At 38.0% G+C, this 21,574-nt stretch overlaps 1 protein-coding gene across 1 annotated transcript; it reads left to right on the top strand.

The window, feature by feature from the left end:
• Positions 1 to 5,331: 5,331 nt before the first annotated feature.
• On the top strand, positions 5,332 to 20,008 carry LOC306877939 (kinesin-like protein KIFC3; the record flags this gene model as incomplete). Its single annotated transcript, XM_079429993.1, has 19 exons — positions 5,332 to 5,433; positions 5,783 to 5,879; positions 5,985 to 6,148; positions 7,224 to 7,476; positions 14,503 to 14,675; positions 14,979 to 15,044; positions 15,215 to 15,352; positions 15,937 to 16,134; positions 16,219 to 16,392; positions 16,559 to 16,706; positions 17,373 to 17,503; positions 17,630 to 17,741; positions 17,825 to 18,006; positions 18,171 to 18,275; positions 18,412 to 18,542; positions 18,978 to 19,098; positions 19,174 to 19,303; positions 19,415 to 19,644; positions 19,877 to 20,008. 19 exons carry the CDS (start codon positions 5,332 to 5,334, stop codon positions 20,006 to 20,008), a joined length of 2,787 nt encoding a protein of 928 aa, XP_079286119.1.
• Between the last annotated feature and the right edge of the window lie 1,566 nt (positions 20,009 to 21,574).

The raw sequence follows: 21,574 nt of genomic DNA on the forward strand, positions 1-21,574 counted from the left end.
GCCTATGCAATTTTTATTAAGTAAGTAATATTTATTTCAATAGCACCTTTCAAGAAAAGGTGTCACAAAGTGTTTTACAACAAAAATGTAAAATGAAGAATAAAAATAGACAAAAGCAAGTTTTCAGCTGCTTTTTAAAAAATGTCCAAAGATCTCAGTTCCAGAGGAAGAGCACAACTTCGGAGCAACTACTTCAAAGGCACAGTCTCCTTTTGTCTTCAATCTAGAGCGTGGAACAACTAGCAGGATCTGATTTGAGGATCTCAGATTCCTAGTTATAGGGTTTCAAAATATATTTTATATACACAGGGGCTTGACACCATCACGATGCTCTAAACACCATCACAAGAATTTTAAAATTAATTCTAAATTTGACAGGGAGCCAATGTAACTAAATTAAAATTGGGGTTAGGTGAGATCTCGTTGATGACTTGGTTAAAAGCTTAGCAGCATTTTTAACCACTTCTAAAAGTTTGAGGTATGAATTATTAAGACAGGTAAAAAGAGAGTTGCAGTAATCAAGGCGGGAGGAAATAAATGCATATATAATCATTTCCATCTCCGCTGTGGACACAACTGGCCTCAAATAATTCACATGTTGATCAAGACTGAAGGCTTGTCCCATATGAACACCTAAATTACAAAGGGTAGATTTAACAGAATGTGATAAAGAACCAAGACTTTCCATCACTTTTGGGAGAACACCAACAGGAGCCGAGATAAGTAGGCTACTTCTGTTTTTTCAGGATTTAACTAAGTAATTATTTGCCATCCAGACTTTAATAGAGTATATACTATATAATTTAAAAGAGTAGACAATTTTATAATTTCATGATACTTAAAATATATAGTTGAATATCATCTGCATAACAATGATAGCGAATGCCTTCAAAATTACTTATCAGTTGCCCCAGAGGAAGCAAATACAAAGCAAAAATCAATGGGGTAAAATAGAACCCTGGGGAACACCACAGGACACAGTTGCTGTTGATGAGGTATAATTTTGAACTCTTACTGAGAAACACCTGTCTGATAAGTATGATGAAAACCAGCTCAAGGCTGTTCCAGAGATACCAACCCCCTGTCTAAGCCTCTCAACATATATACAGTGATCAACTGTATCAAAAGCAGTAGTGAGATCCAATAAAACCAGTATAGAGCATTCTCCTGCATCGCCTAGCAGTAACAAATCGTTTAAAATGCTAAGAAGAGCAGTTTCAGTTGAGTGCACGTACAACGAAATCCAGATTGGAATTTATCAAACAAATTAAAACCATCTAAAAGAGCTGAGAACAACTTAGAAATAGGTCTATAATTTTGGGGTAAGGATGGATCAAAATTTGTTTTCTTTAGAATAGGTTGAACCACAGCTTGTTTAAAATAACCTGGAACTTGACCAGATGTTAATGAATTATTAATTATAGATAACACACAGAAACCAATCGTGTCAATAACATTTTTAAACAAGGCAGTGGGTACCACATCCAGACTAGAATAATTTTTCAAAGAACTATCTACGTTAGTGAGATCAAATTCTCCAGGGTTACTGGCCTGGAGACACAAGGTATTTGAAGTGAAGGAGAGAGAGTAATATAATTTTGTATATTGTTTATCTTATCCTCAAAAGAAATTTTGTAAACTGCTGCACTCATCAACTGAAGAGATTTGAACCGCAGGTGATGGAGGAGAGACAATGTTATGTATTGTGTCAAACTAAATTTTGGGATTATGTCTCCTGCTAGATATTAAATTAGAGAAATACTTAATTCTGGCATCCTTAACCTTGTTGTTAAAATCCATTAAAAGTTATTTTAAATGCTGATAGTGAACTAGTAGTCGAGTAGATTTCCAAAGACGCTCGGTTTTACAACAAATATGTTTAAAAGAGCGGATACTATCATTGATCCAGGGGAATTTATCAGATGAACTGCTCTGGACTTCACAGGAGCAACTTCATCCAAGACTGAAAGGCAACTTTTACACTAATAAAACACATATATATATTATTAACTCAAACAATTGTGTACATTTTGTTTCAAATTCCTGAAAAAAAAAAAAATATATATATATATATATATATATACAACTAGCAACCACCTAGCCCCAAACAGTCATCCAGAACACCCTACCAAACAACAAGCAACCACTCTAGCAACTACCTAGCAAACACCTATATTCAAACAAAACACTGTAGCAAACAACCAGCAACCATGTAGAATACTCTAGCAAACACATAGAACCCAACAACCATCCAGAACATCCTAGAAAATAATTATTTATTTTGTTTTGCATTTAAATGGCTGGTTAGCATCCACTACAGCATTTTGCAGTTCGCTTCTGAAACCCTCCACCTTCCCCTGCTCCACTTGTATAGATCTGCTACGTGTTATTTTCTGTTTCTCTTATCATATCCATTACCATGCTAAAATCTTCAGAGAGTTGTCATGAGAGAAATATAAACATGGTTTTACCCTTTCCCCATTTTCCCCTCCACTGAAATTGCATTCCAGGGAGATCTCTTAAACCCCAGCACTAAGAGACATTCAGCAACAACGGTGTAAAAGAAGTCTAATTTCGCGTTCATTAAGGGTGCTTTCACACCTGCCTCATTTAGATCGGTTGAATCGCACTAGAGTTAATTTTCCCTCTTGGTGCGGTTCGTTTGGGCAGGTGAGAATGCAGCAATCGCACTTGGGTGTGCACCGAAAGCGGACCAAACAAGTGTACCGAGACCTCCTTGAAGAGGTGGTCTCGGCACGCTTTCAAACGAACCCTGGAGCGGTTCATTTGTGGTGAGAACGCGAGCCGACCTCAAACAGACCCAACTGCAAAAAGAACTGCGCATTTTTGGACTAAACCAGCTGCCGTAGTCAGCTGCGCTGTGCATTATGGGATGAGGAAGTGTTTGTTGACAGTTTGTAGTTTAGCATGGCAGGTCGCGGACAAACTTGGGCTGGTGAGGAGGTGCGGAGACTCATAGAAATTCGTAATAATAATGTAATAGCAGTGTGCTGTCTGCTGCATTTTAATCCTGTCTTTGTTTACTTCCGGGAGCACCGTTGGAATTTTCCTGCACACTCTTTCTGACCAATCGAAAAGCAGTTTAGGGAATGCGTTCAAAGACACATCTAGCCAACAAGTGAAGCGGATGTTGTCACGTGACTGCATTTTGGTTCGTTTCAGCTGGTTCGGACCAGGGCAAGCAGTGTGGTGTGAAATGGAACCAAACGGCTAAAAATAGCTACAATGTATAATTTTTTGCCTTTGGTCCAGACCAAATGAAGCGAACTACAGATGTGAAAGCACCCTAAGATTCACTTCACTGTCCTCACTCTGCTGCCCCTGCATCATGCCACAATATTATATGTATTTCAGTCATGACAACTCTTGGAGGATTTAGCGTGGTAATGTACATGACAAGGTTAATGTTTTTGGTCTTGGTGGAATAGACCTGCTACGCTGCTGCTGCTGCGGCAGAGCAAGTACTTTCTTCTTCCAACACATCCACAACATGCTGCTGTGAGCATGTAAGAAATACTGCTGCTGCACATATAACATGAATGAAATAATCCCTATATAGCATACATTAATCCAATGGGTCTATTGTAGATCTATATAGATGAAGCTGGGGAAGGGGGAGGGTTTCTGAAGCACGCTGCAACTGCTACAACAAGCACTAGCCAATTTTTTAATGTTGAGCAGCAAGCTCATTGGCTGCTGATACAAAAAAACAATCCGTGATAACCATGTGATAATGATGTCATTATGTCAGATTGAGTTAGACCTATCGGACTGCACCATCAAGAGTTTCATGACAGAACTTTGGATATATGGATCATGACAATATAAAAGAAACTATTTAAGAAAAAAAAAGGGTTAATCCTAAAAATTTTGAAAACCACTGCCCTAGCAAACATCTAGCGACCATCTAGGATACCCTACCAAACACCAAGCAACCACACAGAACACCCTAGCAACCACTTGGCACATAGCAACCATCTTGAATACAGCAGAAATCATATAACAACATGCTAAAACCACTCAGAACACTTTAGCAACCATGTATTAACACACTGGCAACCATCTAGGATACCCTACCAAACACCAAGCAACCACTCATGTAACAGACGTAGGCAAGTTCGAATCCTGCTCGGAGCGAGGTGAAGTAGAACCGGTTACATTTGGTGCTGTGACCCGGAGGGGAGTGAGGTTTAGGGGGGGAGTGTAACAGTCGTAGGCAAGTAAGTGCTGGTGCGTGTAAACCTCACTCCCCTGATCTCAAAAAGAGGCGTTCTAGCAACTGACGCTAGAGGTCGTGGCCTTTAGCCTCCTTGTTAGAGCGCCCGCCTCCAATGCCGGAAACCGTGGTGAAGGTGAAGTAGAACCGGTTACACTCAGAACACCCTAGCAACCTCTTGGCACATAGCAGCCACCTTGAATACAGCAGAAATCATATAACGACATGCTAAAACCACCCAGAACACTTTAACAACCATGTAATAACACTCTGGCAACCTACGACAACTCCTTAGTTGCCAAGTTTTGCACTGCAAAACACCACGCACAGAAAAAGTAAAACACCACTCTTTAGAAAAAGTTAAAAATCTAGTTATCAATACAGTCTTCTGTTTACAGGCACAAAATATCATCATCAGACTTTAAACTCTATGAGTTTGTGTTAATTCCCAATCTTGCTGTGTTAAACTAAGGAAGGAACAACACTTTTGGTTGTCATGATATATCACCATAGAATCCTTTTCTATGGTTGTCACTTTGAATTTAGCGATATCAGGGTGCTTTGTTGAGCACCTGACTTCCTGTTCCCCCTCTCTCATCAATCTCCATTAGTTTCACCCCACCACTGCAGTGCACGGCACCTCTGCGCTGCGCACACTGAAACACTGGAGAGGAGAGAGAGAGGAAGGGGGAGGAGAGAGAGATGGATATTGAGAGAGGAGGAGAAGAAGGAGGGGAAAAAGAAAGCCAGGAATAGCAGGTTGGACAGATGTGCGGAGTCAAGAGAACAGGCACAGAATCATCATGTAGAGCTTCAAAGCTGAAGAATGAGAATACAGTGACTGCAGTTGTTTAGGATCAACCTCAGCAGATGGTAAGACTCTGCAAAACATTAGTAATAGCATCATTCTCTGGAGCTTGACGACAATGGGAATTTCATCCAGACTGGATTTGTTTTGGTGGATTTGCTTCTGGTGCTGCAGGTTAGTAACAATTGTCTGATTGCATTGCAGTGTGAGAAGAGCAGAGGGATGCTGTGAAGCCAAAGCATTTATTTCCAGCCACTGTCGTTGTAACATCCGCACCTCAGGAAGCATGTATGCCTTCTATTCTCTGCTGGTGTACATCTTCTACACCATTTTCAAAAAGGAGGAGGAGGAGGCAGCACTCGAGGGGGCATGCGGAGAAGCCCCGGAGGTATGTGTGACCACATAAACATGCTAATATATGCATTCTCTATTGTCTGCATAAAAGATGTGCAAACAAGTCTTGGTAGAAAAATGTAACCATTAGATTTTTTTTATTATTTTATATTTAAGTAAAAAATAATAAAATGTTTATCAAATAAATTTAAATATTTAAATATAATATAAAATATTATATAGTCAATATAAAATATAATATTGTAGGCAATATAGAAACTAGAGGCAATTTCACTGAGGTGATAATTCGATAATGCACGCATGCACAGTCACGTATCGTATGTCCTCAGCGGTGGCTTTAACACCTTCCAATAATCACATTAGTCTTCCTCTGTAACTGACAGGAGCCTGGCCATGTTTCTATGGAAACAGAGAGCAAGGGGAAGGGTAGCCACACCCCCAGGTTGGGCAAAAGACGGTGTGCAAGTCTGAGTGATTCGAGTAAGAATGTTTCTATAATGTTGTTTCATTACATGATGTTCTAAATACAATGAAGTGCTGCTCCATGAACTCGGTATACCACCACAATTGCCTTTTAAATTGCAGGCAGCAGTAGTGATAGCGATGGGACGTCCCTCAGTGATGAAGATGATGAGTTTGATGAAGGTCATGGATTACTTGCCAAAACACCATTAACAGCTTTCCTGTCTTTCAAGCAAGAGGCAGAAACGAGAAGGGCCACTAATTCTCCAGCAGAACCAAATGAAAAGGTGAAGACCACATTCATGTTTGTCACATTTCATAATGGTGGTGATTTGGTGAAGTGGTAGTTTGCAATTTTTGAAAAGACCAATAACTATGTATTTAACTTTGGCACACATGGACCCGAGTGAAAGTTAGGTAACTCATTAGACCTTAGTCAGGGTAGATGCCATATTTAATTCTTCATTAATTAAAATGAGGCTAAACATTGAATGTACATTCCTTACAGCCTAATTTTCATTATCCAGAATTTCAATTTACAGTAGTGTCCAAATTTGGTGTCCTTGGGTAAATAACCACCAAGAATCAATATAATCAATATTACGACATTATATTATAGTTTTAATTATATTATAGATTATGTTATAGTTTATAGATTCTATTAAATAAAAAAAATAAAAAAAGGTAAATATATTTTTGGGTTATATTTTAATTTTAAAGTCTTGTTTTATTTTTTTTTTTCGTTTTTATTGTAATATTTAAATATGTCTATATAATTTATAGTTTAGTTTGTATTAGTTTTAGTTTATCGTTTATATTAGTTTTAGTACATAAAGTTAAACTGAATGAAAATAAGAAATAAGTTTAATTGTTGTTAAATATTTTATTTCATATCAATTGACATTTATTTCAAGAAATGAAAATCTTGTTTTATGGTTTTAATTTTAGTTTCAGTTAGCTATAATAACCCTGCCACCAAGTAATCACCCAAAACCCTAGCAACCTTTCAGACCACCTTAGCAGCCACATAGAAACATACTAAAAACCTCACAGACCACATTAGCAGCCACATAGAAACATACTAAAAACCTCACAGACCACATTAGCAGCCACATAGAAACATACTAAAAACCTCACAGACCACATTAGCAGCCACATAGAAACATACTAAAAACCTCACAGACCACATTAGCAACTGTTTGGCAATGCTCTGGCAACCACTCACAACAGACTAGCATTATGATGACAAGATTTGTACAGGAAGCACTAGTCACATTTTCTGACAGAAAGTGAAGAAATCTAGTTGAACAAATATACAATATATATAGTAAATGTGTATTATATTAACTGTGTTTTTTCCAGGTGACAGAATCTCCATTGCTGTCTGTGATGTCACACCTCCTGAGTTTCCTGGAGCAATATTCCCACCTGCAACAGCTGCAGCAGCAGGCAGATCAGTACCGTCTGCAGCTGCGCAGACACCGCGTCCAGCACCGACGGAAAATGAAGGCCCTGCGTGCCTCTTACCGCCAGCGCCTTAGAGACAAGAACAGTGTGATTAACAGCCTGGAGGAAGTGATTGCTCAGCAGCAGAGCCCATCATCTGAAAATGAGGGTGAGACCTTTTGAACCTAAAGAAATAAGAGAATGTGTGAATAACAATGAGTTTCATATTAGATACCGCTTGATTTTATTCCAATATTGATTTGTTGGGGGATGCTAAAGCTGTTACTATCCTTGCTGTTTTCCCTGTTGAACACTGTTGAAAACAGCATATGCTGCTTAGGTATGTTTTGAAGCATGGCTGCTGGTTTGAGATGGTTAAAGCTTAAAGCTGCAGTCCGTAACTTTCTTTGGTTAAAAATGATCGAAAATCAATATTTGAGCAAGTACATAACCAGCCAGTGTTCAAAACTATCGCCTTACTTTTGCCCGATTCACAACGGTTAGCTTATAATAATGTTTTCTAATTTGAGTGGTACGGGTAGGTTTTCGCGGGAAATTCGAGCATGCTGCTGCGTCATTACGTCACGTCTGTAAACATAAAGAAGTTGTCCCGGCTAGTAGGCTATATCGCATGTGAGGATCCTGACTTGCTCGTGTTTCTTTTTTATTATTACTATAATAACTGTTACATATATATATATATATATATATATATATATATATATATATATATATATATATATATATATATTAGAAATAAACAATACCATAGAATATATAGAGTAGACAGAGATCACTAGATCTCACTGTTCTAGATGGGGTGTAAAATTAAACCGAAACACTGCACAGCAGTTAAACCCGTTGAACATATTAAACTACATTACATTGTAACATTGTACATAAGTAACATTAACATTGTGTGTATAGTATGTGTTGCCATTCTGTGCCTCGGCTGCACGAATGTGCCTATGTGATTTAATATTCTGAGATATGTCGTTTTTCCCACCATGTCAGATATAAAAATTAGTGCGACACACTTTGCAAAAGGTGTGGGCGTTGTTTACATGGCTTCGAGACAAGAAATTAAATTCTTCCGTCCAGCTGTTGTTAAATTTACACTAATATTTTTTTTTCTTAGCCGGAGAACCACCTGACTCTTCTCCTTCCATTTCTACCACTGATGGTAGATTCAACTTCCCGCATCTACTACTTTTGCAGAAATCTACAGTGCAACTGAGTTGTAGGTTGCCAGGTTGAGGTCACAAATTGTTTGAAATTTGTGTATTGTGTAGATTGGTGATGCGTTGGGTGATGCTTTGGGTGATGCTTTTCATACAAGACCTGGCAACTGCACAACCTTGGAATAAAATATTGATGTGATTATTCATATAACTAGATTTGGGCCATACAAATTACGTGAGTTTCCCGGGAGAAATAACAAAATGGGAGGGGGGCGGGAGATGGGTGTGAAATACGGGGACTCCCGGAAAAAACGGGAGTGTTAACAGGTATGCTTCAATACCAGGTTTTCAACAGAGATGGCGACAAAGAGGCAAAACTTATGGACTGCAGCTTTAAACCAGCAGCCATTCTTCAAAACATACTTAACCAGCAAATGCTGTTTTTTCAACAGGGTTGTCTGTCTGAATTATATTCTTTGTCAAAGATTCTGTTCATTTCCACAAAATCTTTGGCCCGGATTCATGAATTTTTCAGGTTTCTTGTACAGTAGTTTGACCTCAGTCACAAACTAAATGAGGACATGTTCACATGATGTAGACAGCTAAAAATTATACTTTAACTAAATGAGAACAATTGGGGGAAAAGTGCCAAAAATAGCAGACTGATGGTTTTAGAAATCACATCTGGCTGTGACCTCAGAGCTACAGAGTGCATCTGGACTCTCTGGTGGTCTGTTTCTTCTCAGACATCACCAGATGTTCCTCTGTCTGCTGTTACAACAGGTTTTCTGTCAGCCAGACTCTCACTATTAAACACTGCATGGGTTTAAAGTGCACGTCTCTTGCACTAATTTAATGTCAGATGTACTTGTCTTTGTAGTTCAGTGCATGCATACGATCCTTAATGCCATCAGGATTTACTGAGCTATATTAAGCCCAAAGGTGTTTAAAAAGAGGGTTCAAGATACTGGCAAAATCAGTTAACACACTCATGGAAATTCACAACTATTTTATGTTTTGGTGAATTAGTGGCTAAAGACCCATTTATACCAAGAACGATAATTATAAAGATAACTGTAGCGCCCACACCAACACACAATTTATTAGTGCTGCAGTTATGCTGTCTGCTGCTTTAAAGGGGTCATCGGAGGCAAAATTCACTTTTCAATTGTTTGAACATAAATGTGTGTTGGAAGTGTGTGTACACATCCATCCTATAATGATAAAAATCTTCCCAGTGTTTTTTTTTAAATCCCTATTTTAAAATCCTTTTTCTCAAATCAGGTTGTTCTGAGGTTCCTGTCAGAATGATGTAGTTCTGTACAGGCTGCTCCTACGAGAGTTGATTGACGTCTTACCTTAGACCCGCCCTGAGTGAGCTGAGAGTCTGCAGGGGAAGACAAGATGTCTCAGATTAAGTGATTGAAGTGTTTAGTTGTTGAATGTAATAACGAATATAGCAGTCATAATTTTCTCTGGACATCTGAGCCGCTGAAGACACAGAGGATTAACGTTACTTTCACTTTGAAGTGAATGCGAATCCTCAATCTGCATAAATGCGTCTGTTAGCCCGAATCATTCGTGATCCAGCTTTATCTACAGAAGAAGTGAGTATAAGGGTTTTTTATGAATCTTTGCAAATCACCTTTCCTAATAATGTGCTAGTAAGCCAGTCTGCGGCTGAAGTTTAGTATGCTCCATAGATATATATACCTAGATGCCTCATTATCGACTGTTTCTATGGGCCGCGATATGTAAGCCATCTGCCATTTTTTGAACTGTCTGCGAATCTTTGAGCGCATTGACTGTGTGCGTCTACAACAGCAAGTTATACGCTTGTATATCTTTGAATTTTCATTGATTATTAAGGTGAATGCGAGATGGCGTCAACGTATCTGGAGAGGTCCAATAGGGATCTACCCATATCTATGGTCTGCTCGTCACTCCACAGAAGAGAGGGGCGGAGTCAGCAGAGCTCACTAGCATTTAAAGAAACATGGACTAGATCAGCGTGCTGAAGGCAGAGCTGATTTTGACAGGTTTAAAAAGGTGTTTTTTACACTACCATGAATTTTTAAGAGTCTTTACACTCTTCGGTCTTCACACAAGGAGGCCTTCACATGACAACTGCCGTGGTAAACTAAGCATTTTTATACCCGTCTAACAAAATACTAATTGAATTTAGCTGGACACACTTTCCTTATTTTTCCACAGCAAATGGTCAAGCAAGCGCAGACACTGACAAGATACGCGAGACAGAACGAGACCAAACACGATATCTGCACGTCTCAACATGTTTCTCCAGATGTTTGCGATTACACATATTTTAATGATAATATCTTGGTCTAAACCTTAAATAATCTTGACAAATTATATATCATTTGAAAGGTTTCGGACTCTAGTTTTCATATTTGGTGACTGTTTTTCAAAGAAATGACAGCGTAATAGATAAATAGCGATAGATTCTCCATTTGTGATATGGTGCCAAACACACTCTTATTCTATATGTATGTTTTAATGTGTTTTAGAGATAGAATTCAAATCAAATATTAAAGTTACTGCCCAAACTGTTTCTGAATAGGATGTCTACTTAATAAATATTTTAAAAATTATGGAAATACATAGTTCAGAACACTCAAATAATTAATGGAAATCAAGAGTCCCTGTATATCATCTAGTGGAAAAGTTTGGTACTGCATCCACAAAATTGTATTTAAAAGTTCATTTTTTGCGATATCGACCTAAAATTTGGCACAAAACTTGTTCAGATGATTGGCTTTGATTTTCTTGAAGATTTGGTGGTAAATATGTTTTGTAAAATTGCTATTTTATATAAAATATAAAAATATATATTTTTATATTTTACATTTTCATATATTTAAACTTCTATAACTTTTTATAAATTGAATTTTATAACTGTTGTTTACTTCTACAATAACCTGTGATGTTTCACCTTTAAAAAGATACCAATCTTAAGTCTGTGCTCTGACGAATTCAAGTTTTATAACAATTTTAGCCGGAAAAGTCATTTTTATGTCTATGCTCAAAAACTGTAACTTACGGTTAAAAGGCTAACCAGTTTTGTTTTCACAGACTTTGAAATTAAAAAGTTGTTAAACTCATCAAGACACTGACACTAGGAAGCACTTCAGGACTAGAGTTGAGGAGCTCTGAAATACAACAAAGGAATTTGTTGTTATTTTGTGTGTATTTCAGTTGCTTTTGAATGGATGCCTATGCGGGTCAAATTGACCCACGAACATCATAAACGTATAATCATTTCTGTATACATTTCACAACACATCAGTGTGTTGAAACTGCGTATGCATGTTCATGACCCTAAATGAGAAAAAGTAACGAAACTTCAAGAAAAACAACATGAGTTAAATAGTATTTTAGATAGATTGAAAAAAGAAATGATAGCTAATTTTTCCACTTTGGCTGACAAAATATTTTTTTCTGTATTGAAATGAGTGGGGAAAAGCTACTTTTTTTGCTTCATAGGATAGTAAAAAACTAAAATAAAATAAAAATATAACCAAGAAATGTTATTATTTTGGGTCTGTAGAGTTGCCTTATAGCATTAAAATAGGCGGGTCTAATTGACCCGGGAACAGTACGAACGTAACAAAAAAATTTGGGGCATGTCAAAACACATCAGCGTGTTGAAATTTTGCATGCATGTTCATGACCCTAAATGAGGAAAAGTCACAAAAAAAACATAAATTAACTGATATTTCCGACAACTCAAAAATCAGACAAACCTTGACAATGTTTTTCATGATACCCACATGTCTGCAGACATTTAAATTTATCCATTAGCCACCAGATATGATTCATGTTAATCAGATGGCTAAATGTCATATGGAAATGCATGTGTTTGTTGCTCCTGAGACCTCAATATTTTTTATTAACCATGTAGTAAAAATACCCATCTGCTAGGCTGGCACATGTCTATAGCACTTGGCTTGTTTCTCTGAGGCTCACAGAGATGAATAAAACATTGTGAGAGCTGCTTCTCTTACAAATGCAAGTGCACTTAGAAACACTAGCAGAGCTGAACTTCACGTGCACCATTGCTAGATACTAAATATAAAAATCTGGTGTACAGTGGAAAGGAAATTCACCTTTAAACGATGAAGGTACACTTTTAAAAATGAAGGTTCTTTATTGGAATCAATGGCTCCATGAAGAAACTTTAAAGGGAAACTTCACCCAAAAATTAAAATTATGTTTCTCACCCTCAAGTTGTTCCAGACCTTTATGAGTTTCTTGCTTCTGTAGAGCACAAAGAAGATATTTTGAAGAATGTTGGTAACCAGTTGACGGTAGCCATTGACTTCCACAGTATGGAAAAAAATACTATGGAAGACAATGGCTAACATCAGCTGTTTTTGGTTACCAACATTCTTCAAAATATCTTCTTTTGTGCTCAACAGAAAAAATGTGCTCATCATGTAAAAGTATGACAGAATTTTCATTTTTTGGGTGAACTATCCCTTTAACATCTCCATTTCACAAAAGGTTCTTATTAGTGGAAAAAGTTTCTTTATATTTTTAAAATGTTCTTCACATAAAGTAAAAAAAAATGGATCTTTTAAATAAATTTTTTAAATGATCATACATTATTATTATGTAACAAGAAAGAGACCAGTAAACCTACAGTAGCACATCTAGGAAATTGGTGCTGGTTAATTGCAGTTGGTTATGAAGGTAATGTTCATTCTACAAAAATATTTGTCAACAGAAATCAATCAGAATCAAATAGAAAGTTGTGTAATACTTAATGAGCCTTTTTGTTTAAGCCTGTTCCTCCATCACATTTTGTCCACATCACGTTTGCAGTGGCGTCCCCGTGAGCGAGTCTCCATTCATCCTTAATCCACTCGCTCCCCCCGAGAGACTGACAGCGCAGATCTGACACCGCCTGCCCAAGTATTTAGTATACAGCACAGGAAGAGACAGAATCTCTGACTCGGCATATCAATAATTAACAGCAGGAATCTAAATAAAATGTTGCAGAGAAGTTAGGCCTCCAGGCACGTTGCATGGGACTTTGAGTTCAAAACTCAGGTTGTTGAGGTTGTCTCGAGTCATTGCTTAATGGAGTTCTAACATTTCTTTAAAAAAATAACAACTGGAAGGAATTTAGAAATGAAATACAATTAATGTGATTAGCAAAGGAGTCAAATTAGATTTTTTTTTTATTTACATTAAATTCTCGGGCTTTGATTTGATATCTTGGCAAACCTGAGAACAGCTTGCACAACTCTGGAGGAGAAACATTACTGGGCAGGTTTTCTCAAGAGTTTACAAATGTCAAATCTCAAAAGGTTTTCAGATGTTCTCCATTTAATACAGTTGGTATCCAGGAGAAACAATTTTCTTTGTGATGTTGTTATAAAAAAGGTGACCTGGGTGATAAGACACATTTATAAAACAATAAAACTTGGATATTTGTTCTTGTCTTTAAGCCCTTTAAATAAAAAGATAAAAGCCTGCAATTTGATTATTAAAACATTAGTCAATTAAAAACATTAGAATAAGTTGAAAAAATAATATTTTACTTTATAAGTGGTAAAGATAATATATATTTATGTATGCAATTGTGAAGTGCTTAATAATTGAATTTTTAATTTATCTATTGTTTTTTTCTGTTTTTATTACTATTTTAATGATTTAATCACTTGATTGAGTTAATGTGAATTAAATTGTTAAGTTATGATTACTTTCTTTTTGATGTTTTTCTGAGGTAATTTCTTACCTTTTATTTGTAACAAATAATCACTAATTTTTCATGTTTTAAATAAAGCACAGATTATTGGTGTACATTTTACAAGAAAATAAGATTTTAGTCTACTTCAAAATTGTGTTTATTTGCTGATTCTTTGTCATTTTATTGTGAAATTTACTAGCAATTTCTGAGTGAGAATTGTTTTAAATTTTTTCAGTGTACTTTTGAAATTCCACTGTAAACATCTTTTGTGTGTGTGTGTGTGTGTGTGTGTGTGTAGGTGACTGCATGCTTCATGCAGCGTCTCCGGTTGGGCTGCATAAGTTGGTTCAGTCTCTTTGCGGGCTGCAAGTAGAGAAGAGTCAGCTGAGAGGAGAGCTGCGATTGCTTCATTCCCAGATTGAGCAGAGAGAACGAGACCGCCATACTAACATACAAGCTTTCCAACAGCAGGTGCTCAGCATAATACTTCCCCTCTATTCATTCAGCCACCAATTCTATTCATTCATCCGCTCATTCAACCCACCAGATTTATTCATGCAGTCAGCCATCCATTGACAATCAGTGTTTTTAATAGCACGTCTCAACATATTCCTCTCTGTCTACCACCCCAAAGTAAATTGGGTTTCCCAAATCAGGTATTAAACTCTGTTGACTGTACATTTTATCCATTTATCCGTTAATTCAGTTTCACCCCCTTCACCCATTTTTCTTTCCAGACTTGTTAAGCTGACAGCATTGATTTTCTCCATGTAGATTGATGAGCTGAAGAGCTGTATTGAAGAAAGAGAAGAGGAGCTGTCCAAACTCAGAGTTGCATCGGTAAGCTTTTGGAAGAATCTGTTCCAGTGCTCTGCATTTGAAACTGAGCACATTAAAAACCAGGCCCGACAGTCTCAAAATGGTTCATGACCAACAGTTTATCTGGGTTGTTTCATCAGATACTTTTTCCAGGTCAGCTGTAACTTTTTTGGTGTGTTTTTTTCCACCAGGGAGTAACAGACTCAGAAAAACGAGTGCTTTGCTTATCAGCAGAGAACGAGAGTTTGAAACACAGCCTCACGGTGACACAGGGTCTTCTGCAGCAGCTGTCAGTCATCCCATCCCAGTCCAGCTCCATGCTCATCAAGGTAAGACTGGACAAGAAAAGACTTTTCATTGCGCTTCACCACTGGCATTGGCTTGCACGTATTTGTAAAATCTGCATGCAAAGGTCTTCACACAGAAATTTGTCAGTAAGTTAATGTTAAGTTTGTGATAAAATAGTAAACCAAATGAAACCACACATAAGCAAAACATTGTACTCCCTGTGGTCTTAAAAGTATTTGTTAAGCTAAGTTTAATGATTGTCTTAATATGGCTTTCATGTAGTTTCAAGTAATTTTTTTATGGCTAAAAAGGTCCTGTAAACTTGAAAATATGTAGTTGTTTTTTGTTGTTTTTTTACAGTGTAATGAATGGAATACCAAAGTGGCTCTACAAAAGTTCACATTTTTTCTATTATTATTTTCTATTTTCAAATTAAATATAAAATGCAGCCTGTGATGTGAATTTGTACTGCAAGCCCATTTATGGACATAGGACATGTTTCATACAAATTACACACTCCCTCTATACAAAGGTGCACACACTCCCTCATTTAGAATAAACTGAATTCTGCACACATAAATGTGTAAATTGTATGAAATTATTAATGTACCGTCTTACCCTATAGGAAAATGAGAACCTGCGCAGTCGCGTTCTGCAGCTGGAGAGTTCACTACAGCAGCGGGCAGAGCAGCTGTCACGTCTGGAGCACCAGAGGGAGCAAAGCGACTGGAGAAAAGCAGAAGAGCTCAGGAGACGGGAGGAGAGCGTGAGAGAGCTGCGGCTCGAATTGGACAAAGAACGCAACAAGGAGCCTGTGGTTAAAGTAAGAAAAAATACAAGAATATGAACTTCAAAACCTAAAAAAAGACCCAATAAACTTGATAAAAATGAACTTTTATTCCTATAGTATGTTACCCAAACTGTGGAGGTAGAGTCACCTTCAACTCTACGTCAACTATCCGAAGCCAGAAAACAGAATGAACATCTTTCTGAGAAGCTAAGCAATCAGAGAGAACGATGCCGACAGTTGGAAGAGAACATCAGGCATTCAGATGAAGTCAGCTGCAATTTGCAACACAAGGTTTTTCAGCTTTATCCATTTGTGTTCATGATTACAGTATAACTGCAGCTAAAGAACTCAACGACCTCTGTTGCTGGTATCTCAAATACAAAACTCATGAATTATACAGTGCATGTCAGAACACTGTAGAAAACCTCAGCTCTTCTAAAAAGTAGTGGCTCCACAGATTGCCGCATATGAGAGGGAGATTGGGACATTAAGGGAGGAGCTCCTGAAGGAGATTGGACATCTCGAGGAAAAGAAAGAAGCAGCTGTAAAAGCGGCAGCTAACTGCTCTCAGGAGCATCTCCAGAGCCTGCAGGATCAGTTCACAAGTGAGTTTACTGTACATATAGTACAAATCTTATAGTTCTTGCCTGTTTCTTAAAGGAACAGACAATACAAAAATGAAAATATGCTGAAAATGTACTCAGTCTCATGAGTTTGTTTCTGCATCTATATATTTGGAGAAATTTAGCATTACATCATTTGCTCACGAACGGATCCTCTGCAGTGAATGTGTGTGCTATTATGAATTATGGATTACTAATTTCACCAGAAGTGACAGTGTTAAAATAATGTTTTAGCATCTGAATGTTTTTTTGAACAAAGTTTTTAGCTTCACAAGAAATTAACTGATGAACTGGAGTCATGTTGATTATTTGTGGATTATTGTGATGTTTTTATCAGCTGTTTGAACTCTCATTCTGACGGCACCCATTCACTGCAGAGGATCCATTAGGGAGCAAGTGATGTAATGTTCAAATTCTCCAAATCTGTTCTGATTAGGAAACAAACTCATCTTGGATGGCCTGAGGGTGAGACCACTTTCAGCAAATTTTGTGGGTGAACTATTGGTTTTGGTGATTTCTAGAATGGCGCACTTTATATCGTCTTACAGTCTTCGGAGTTTGCTCATGAGCGCCCCTGTTGTTGACATTGTTAAATGTGCATCTTAAATGCAGCAATATATTCTGCTTAGTTTATGTTTGAATCTCCAGCCCTCCAGAAGCGTCTGAGTGCTCTGCCTCCCACATTACGCACTATGAAGACCGATTACGCCAGCCTTCGCAGCCAGGTCCGCAACTTTTCTGACTTCTATGGAACAGCTATCAAAGAAGCCAAGAAACAGGTACTGCAAGCTGCACAAACTTGTACTAAATGTAGAAATGTAAATGTGTCTAAGATCTAAGAGTTGATATAGTCACATTTTATTTGTTGCTTTTCATTTATGAATCATTTTCTAATATTACAACAGATTATGGCAGATATAAATGAGATGTCAGAGGCCAACAAAGACTTATTGGAAAAATATAGAAAGGAGGTAGCTCTCCGCAGGAAGTACCACGAGCAGCTGGTTGAGCTTAAAGGTAGGCAGTATTCGCCATTCTTTCACCATATTTTTATCTAAAATGCAAAATCTAAAACAAGGGTTTCTTTTTTATTTCACCAGGTAATATCCGTGTGCTGTGCCGTGTAAAGCCAGTTCTGAAGGAAGATCAACATGAGGAAGGCCAAGCAATAGTTGTGACAACAGACCCCAATAATGAGTCTGCACTCACAGTTTTAAGCAAAGGAAAGGCCAAAAACTTTGAGCTGGATAAAGTCTTCCACCCTCAGGCCACTCAAGAAGAGGTAAGCAGGGTAAAAGTCATATTCATATGAAAAACTACCTCACTATCACTAAATTGGTAATTTTCATGGCCAATATTAAAATTATATACTATCTAAAGCTATAGCTATCTAAAATAACTCTTTTTGATGTGTATTTTTGTCTATTCTTGGACTTTATCTCTCAGGTGTTCCAGGAAATTGAGCCACTCATCACATCCTGTATAGATGGATATCATGTTTGCATCTTTGCTTATGGCCAGACAGGATCTGGCAAGACCTATACTATGGAGGTAACATATAGGGATCTGTAACGATATACCTGTCATAACACACGGTTTCAATTTCATACTTTTGACCCAGATGATCTGTTTCCATTAATTATTCAATAAGACTGTCAGGTCTCATTAACCATCCGTGTCTGTTCAGGGAACTGTTGAGAACCCTGGCATCAACCAACGAGCCCTGAAACACCTGTTCTATGAGATTGAGGAAAGAAAAGACATGTGGACATACACCGTCAGTGTCAGCTCGGTGGAAATATACAACGAGGTCCTGAGGTATTGCATTTTACCCCTTTATCATGGTAGTTGCAACTTGAATGTAAAATAAATTGTTGGCAGTTTAAAAAAGAAATGTTAGAAGCATCAAAGTAAAGTTAGCTTTGAGATCATGAAATAACCTGACATTCAATTGATGTTTATGAGGAATATTAAAGGATTATTTCACCCGAAAATGAAAATTCTATCATTAACTACTTACATGTTCCAAATTCCAAATATAGTAAGTGAAAGCTCAACTGCACTTGCTATACATGCAAGAAAAAACCTCATTGTAAACACCTAGAGCTTCTGTTTTTTCTTTATAAATTTTTGATGCGTCAAAATTTTGGTTTAATGGACTTTCAATGGAGGAACAGAAATTTCTAGATTCATTTTTTGGATGCACTAACCCTGTATTACAATTAAATCATTTTTTTTTATTGTTAAAATCAGAGATCTGCTCAGTAAGGATGGAGAGAAACTTGACATCAAGATCAACCCTGATGGGACGGGTCAGCTTCATGTGCCTGGACTCAGGGTCATGGAGGTCAAAAGCTTCCAGCATATCAAGAAAGTGAGTTCATATGTCAAGATAATGCTGACTATACAAAGACCACTCTCTCCAATCATCTGTTGTTACTTTTTGCAGATTTTGGCCATAGCTCGAAAGAACAGGATTACATTTGGAACACAGATGAACCAGCATAGCTCTCGATCCCATGCCTTGCTCACTGTGACTGTGCTGGGTACAGACCTCGCCAGTGGAGCCAAAACCACAGGTCAGTCCCAACCATTCTGGAGTTGTGCGAGAATTCTCAAAGTCATGAGTTCCCCCTCTAAAAGCCCTCGCTATCCTTGAATGACCATAATCTCTGACCCCTCCTTTACAGGCAAGCTGAATCTCGTGGATTTGGCTGGTTCTGAGAGGGTGTGGAAGTCTGGGGCAGAGGGGGATAGACTGAAGGAAGCCCAGAATATCAACCGCTCACTGCTGGCTCTAGGAGATGTAATCCAGGCCTTGAAGGCCCACCAGACTCATATACCCTTCAGGAACTCACGACTCACCTACCTGCTGCAGGACTCCCTGGGAAAAGGCAACAAAACCGCCATGGTTGTTCAGGTACAATGATTTACCAAGACTCACTAGAAAACCCTGTTAGCTTAGCTGTGCCAAGCCCCTTTCAAAATGACAAATGTGAAAAATTGCCCAGGATTAAAAGCGGGGTTTAAAAAGGCAATAATCCAGAGTTGGTTTGATCACAGCGTTAAAGCACCTCCTACATTGTAATGTCAATTTTTAAATACAGCCAATGAACAACAATGCTCATGTACAAATAATTTGTTTTCTTTAGGTTTCTTCTCTTGAGAGCAACGTTGGGGAGACCCTGTGCTCACTAAAATTTGCCCAGCGAGTGTGTAAGGTGGAGCTGGGCCCTGCTGCACGAAAAATTGAGATGGGGGGACATAACGAAAGCAAAAATTAACGCATACCATCAACCCTCACAAGTAAACACCAGAAATGGCATCAACTCAAGTGCAGATGGACAAGCCTTGCATTTTTCAGCCCGTGGCTGAGGTTTCCAATCCTACTCAAGGGCTACAGTTCTGGAAACATTGGTGATACCACATAAGTTCCAGTTTCTTCTTGCTACCTAGCAATGGCTTTTCTCCACCAGCTGATCTGCATGTCAAAGTCTCACCAACACCACCAATATCAAGACAAGCTCTCTGTCACCATAAGTTCAAGATATCACAGAAAATTCTCCACAGGGAAGACTGGTGAGGATATTTCAGTAAATCTTGCATAAAACAAACTTTGTGGAGTCACTACACAAGAGGCCACAGTATCTTAATTGTGTAATCCTTGAAGTTTCTACTGATATTTACTCAAAAACCTTTAAATTGTTTGGTATAACATATAGTCTAGGAAATAATGGCCAAATTATGTCTTTTTTTTGTGTATGGTTGGTGTGGACTTCTATGATTGTTATGTGTGTTGAAACAGTCAATCTGTCTTTTATTAGGTTCGGAGGATGTGAGTTCAGCCAAATTGCACGAGATCAGCATTTGCTGATATTATTTCTCTGATAGAGGTGGTGGCTTAGCGTTTCAAGATCCAGGGTAGTAACCGTAAGGTTTAACCCCTAGGGCCTCATTTATAAAGTGTTCATACTCACAGATTGAATCTTAGAGTATGTGCGCTTAAATCCACAGCAATGCTCATATTTGCAAAAACTGTCTTTGACATGGAAAGGTGTTCATCGTCATGTCAGGCGTACATACTTTTTCTTGTCAGAGTGCAGGTTTTTGGAAATGTAAGCTGTTCTTGCAGCTTGCTGTTCTAAAGGATTTGAATGATGACTGGTGATCCTTTACATGTTAAAGGGGTGGTTGACTTTTTTTTTTCTAGGCTTGATTGTGTTTATGGGGTGCAGTCTAACTTGTGTTAATGCTTCGTTTAAAAAAAATATATATATTCCACACCGCGCTGTCCCTTCTCTGATAAATGTGCTGATCATTTCCTACTTTTATGAAGCCCCTTCCTCAGAAATAAGCGATGGGCTCAGATTGGTTAGCTGGTCCAGTGTGTTGTGATTGGCTAAACCGCCTCTAATGCGCGTCTAAACGTCCCACCCCTCAGCTCAGCAGCATGTGCCCCGGTTGTATTGTAAACAATGGCGTCGACTTTCTCAATTTGAGCCCGAATGAGATGCAGAGGATATTAGTGAAGAGGATTTTGCAGAACCTGTGCAAGCATGGCTTTTAATGGTAGGCCTAAGTTTTTGTTTGTTGTTGTCTCATACTTTTAAATATGCTGTTATTTGTAAATGCTACTATGTTAGCTTTTAATATACGGTTTTATTCTGATTAGAGCTTTAATACAGTACGGCAAACGCACACGCATCCATATATAACGCTTCTCATAGCTATGAGAAAATAAGTATATTCACTGAGCTGATGATCTGAATGAGAGAGAGAGAGAGATGCAGAGCAGAGCTTGTGCAGAGCAGGGCGCCGCGAGGAACAGTATTAAGAACCGCTGCTTTAGA

This window comes from Barbus barbus (genome assembly GCF_936440315.1).
Source record: "Barbus barbus genome assembly, chromosome: 12".
Classification (NCBI taxonomy): Eukaryota; Metazoa; Chordata; class Actinopteri; order Cypriniformes; family Cyprinidae; genus Barbus; species Barbus barbus.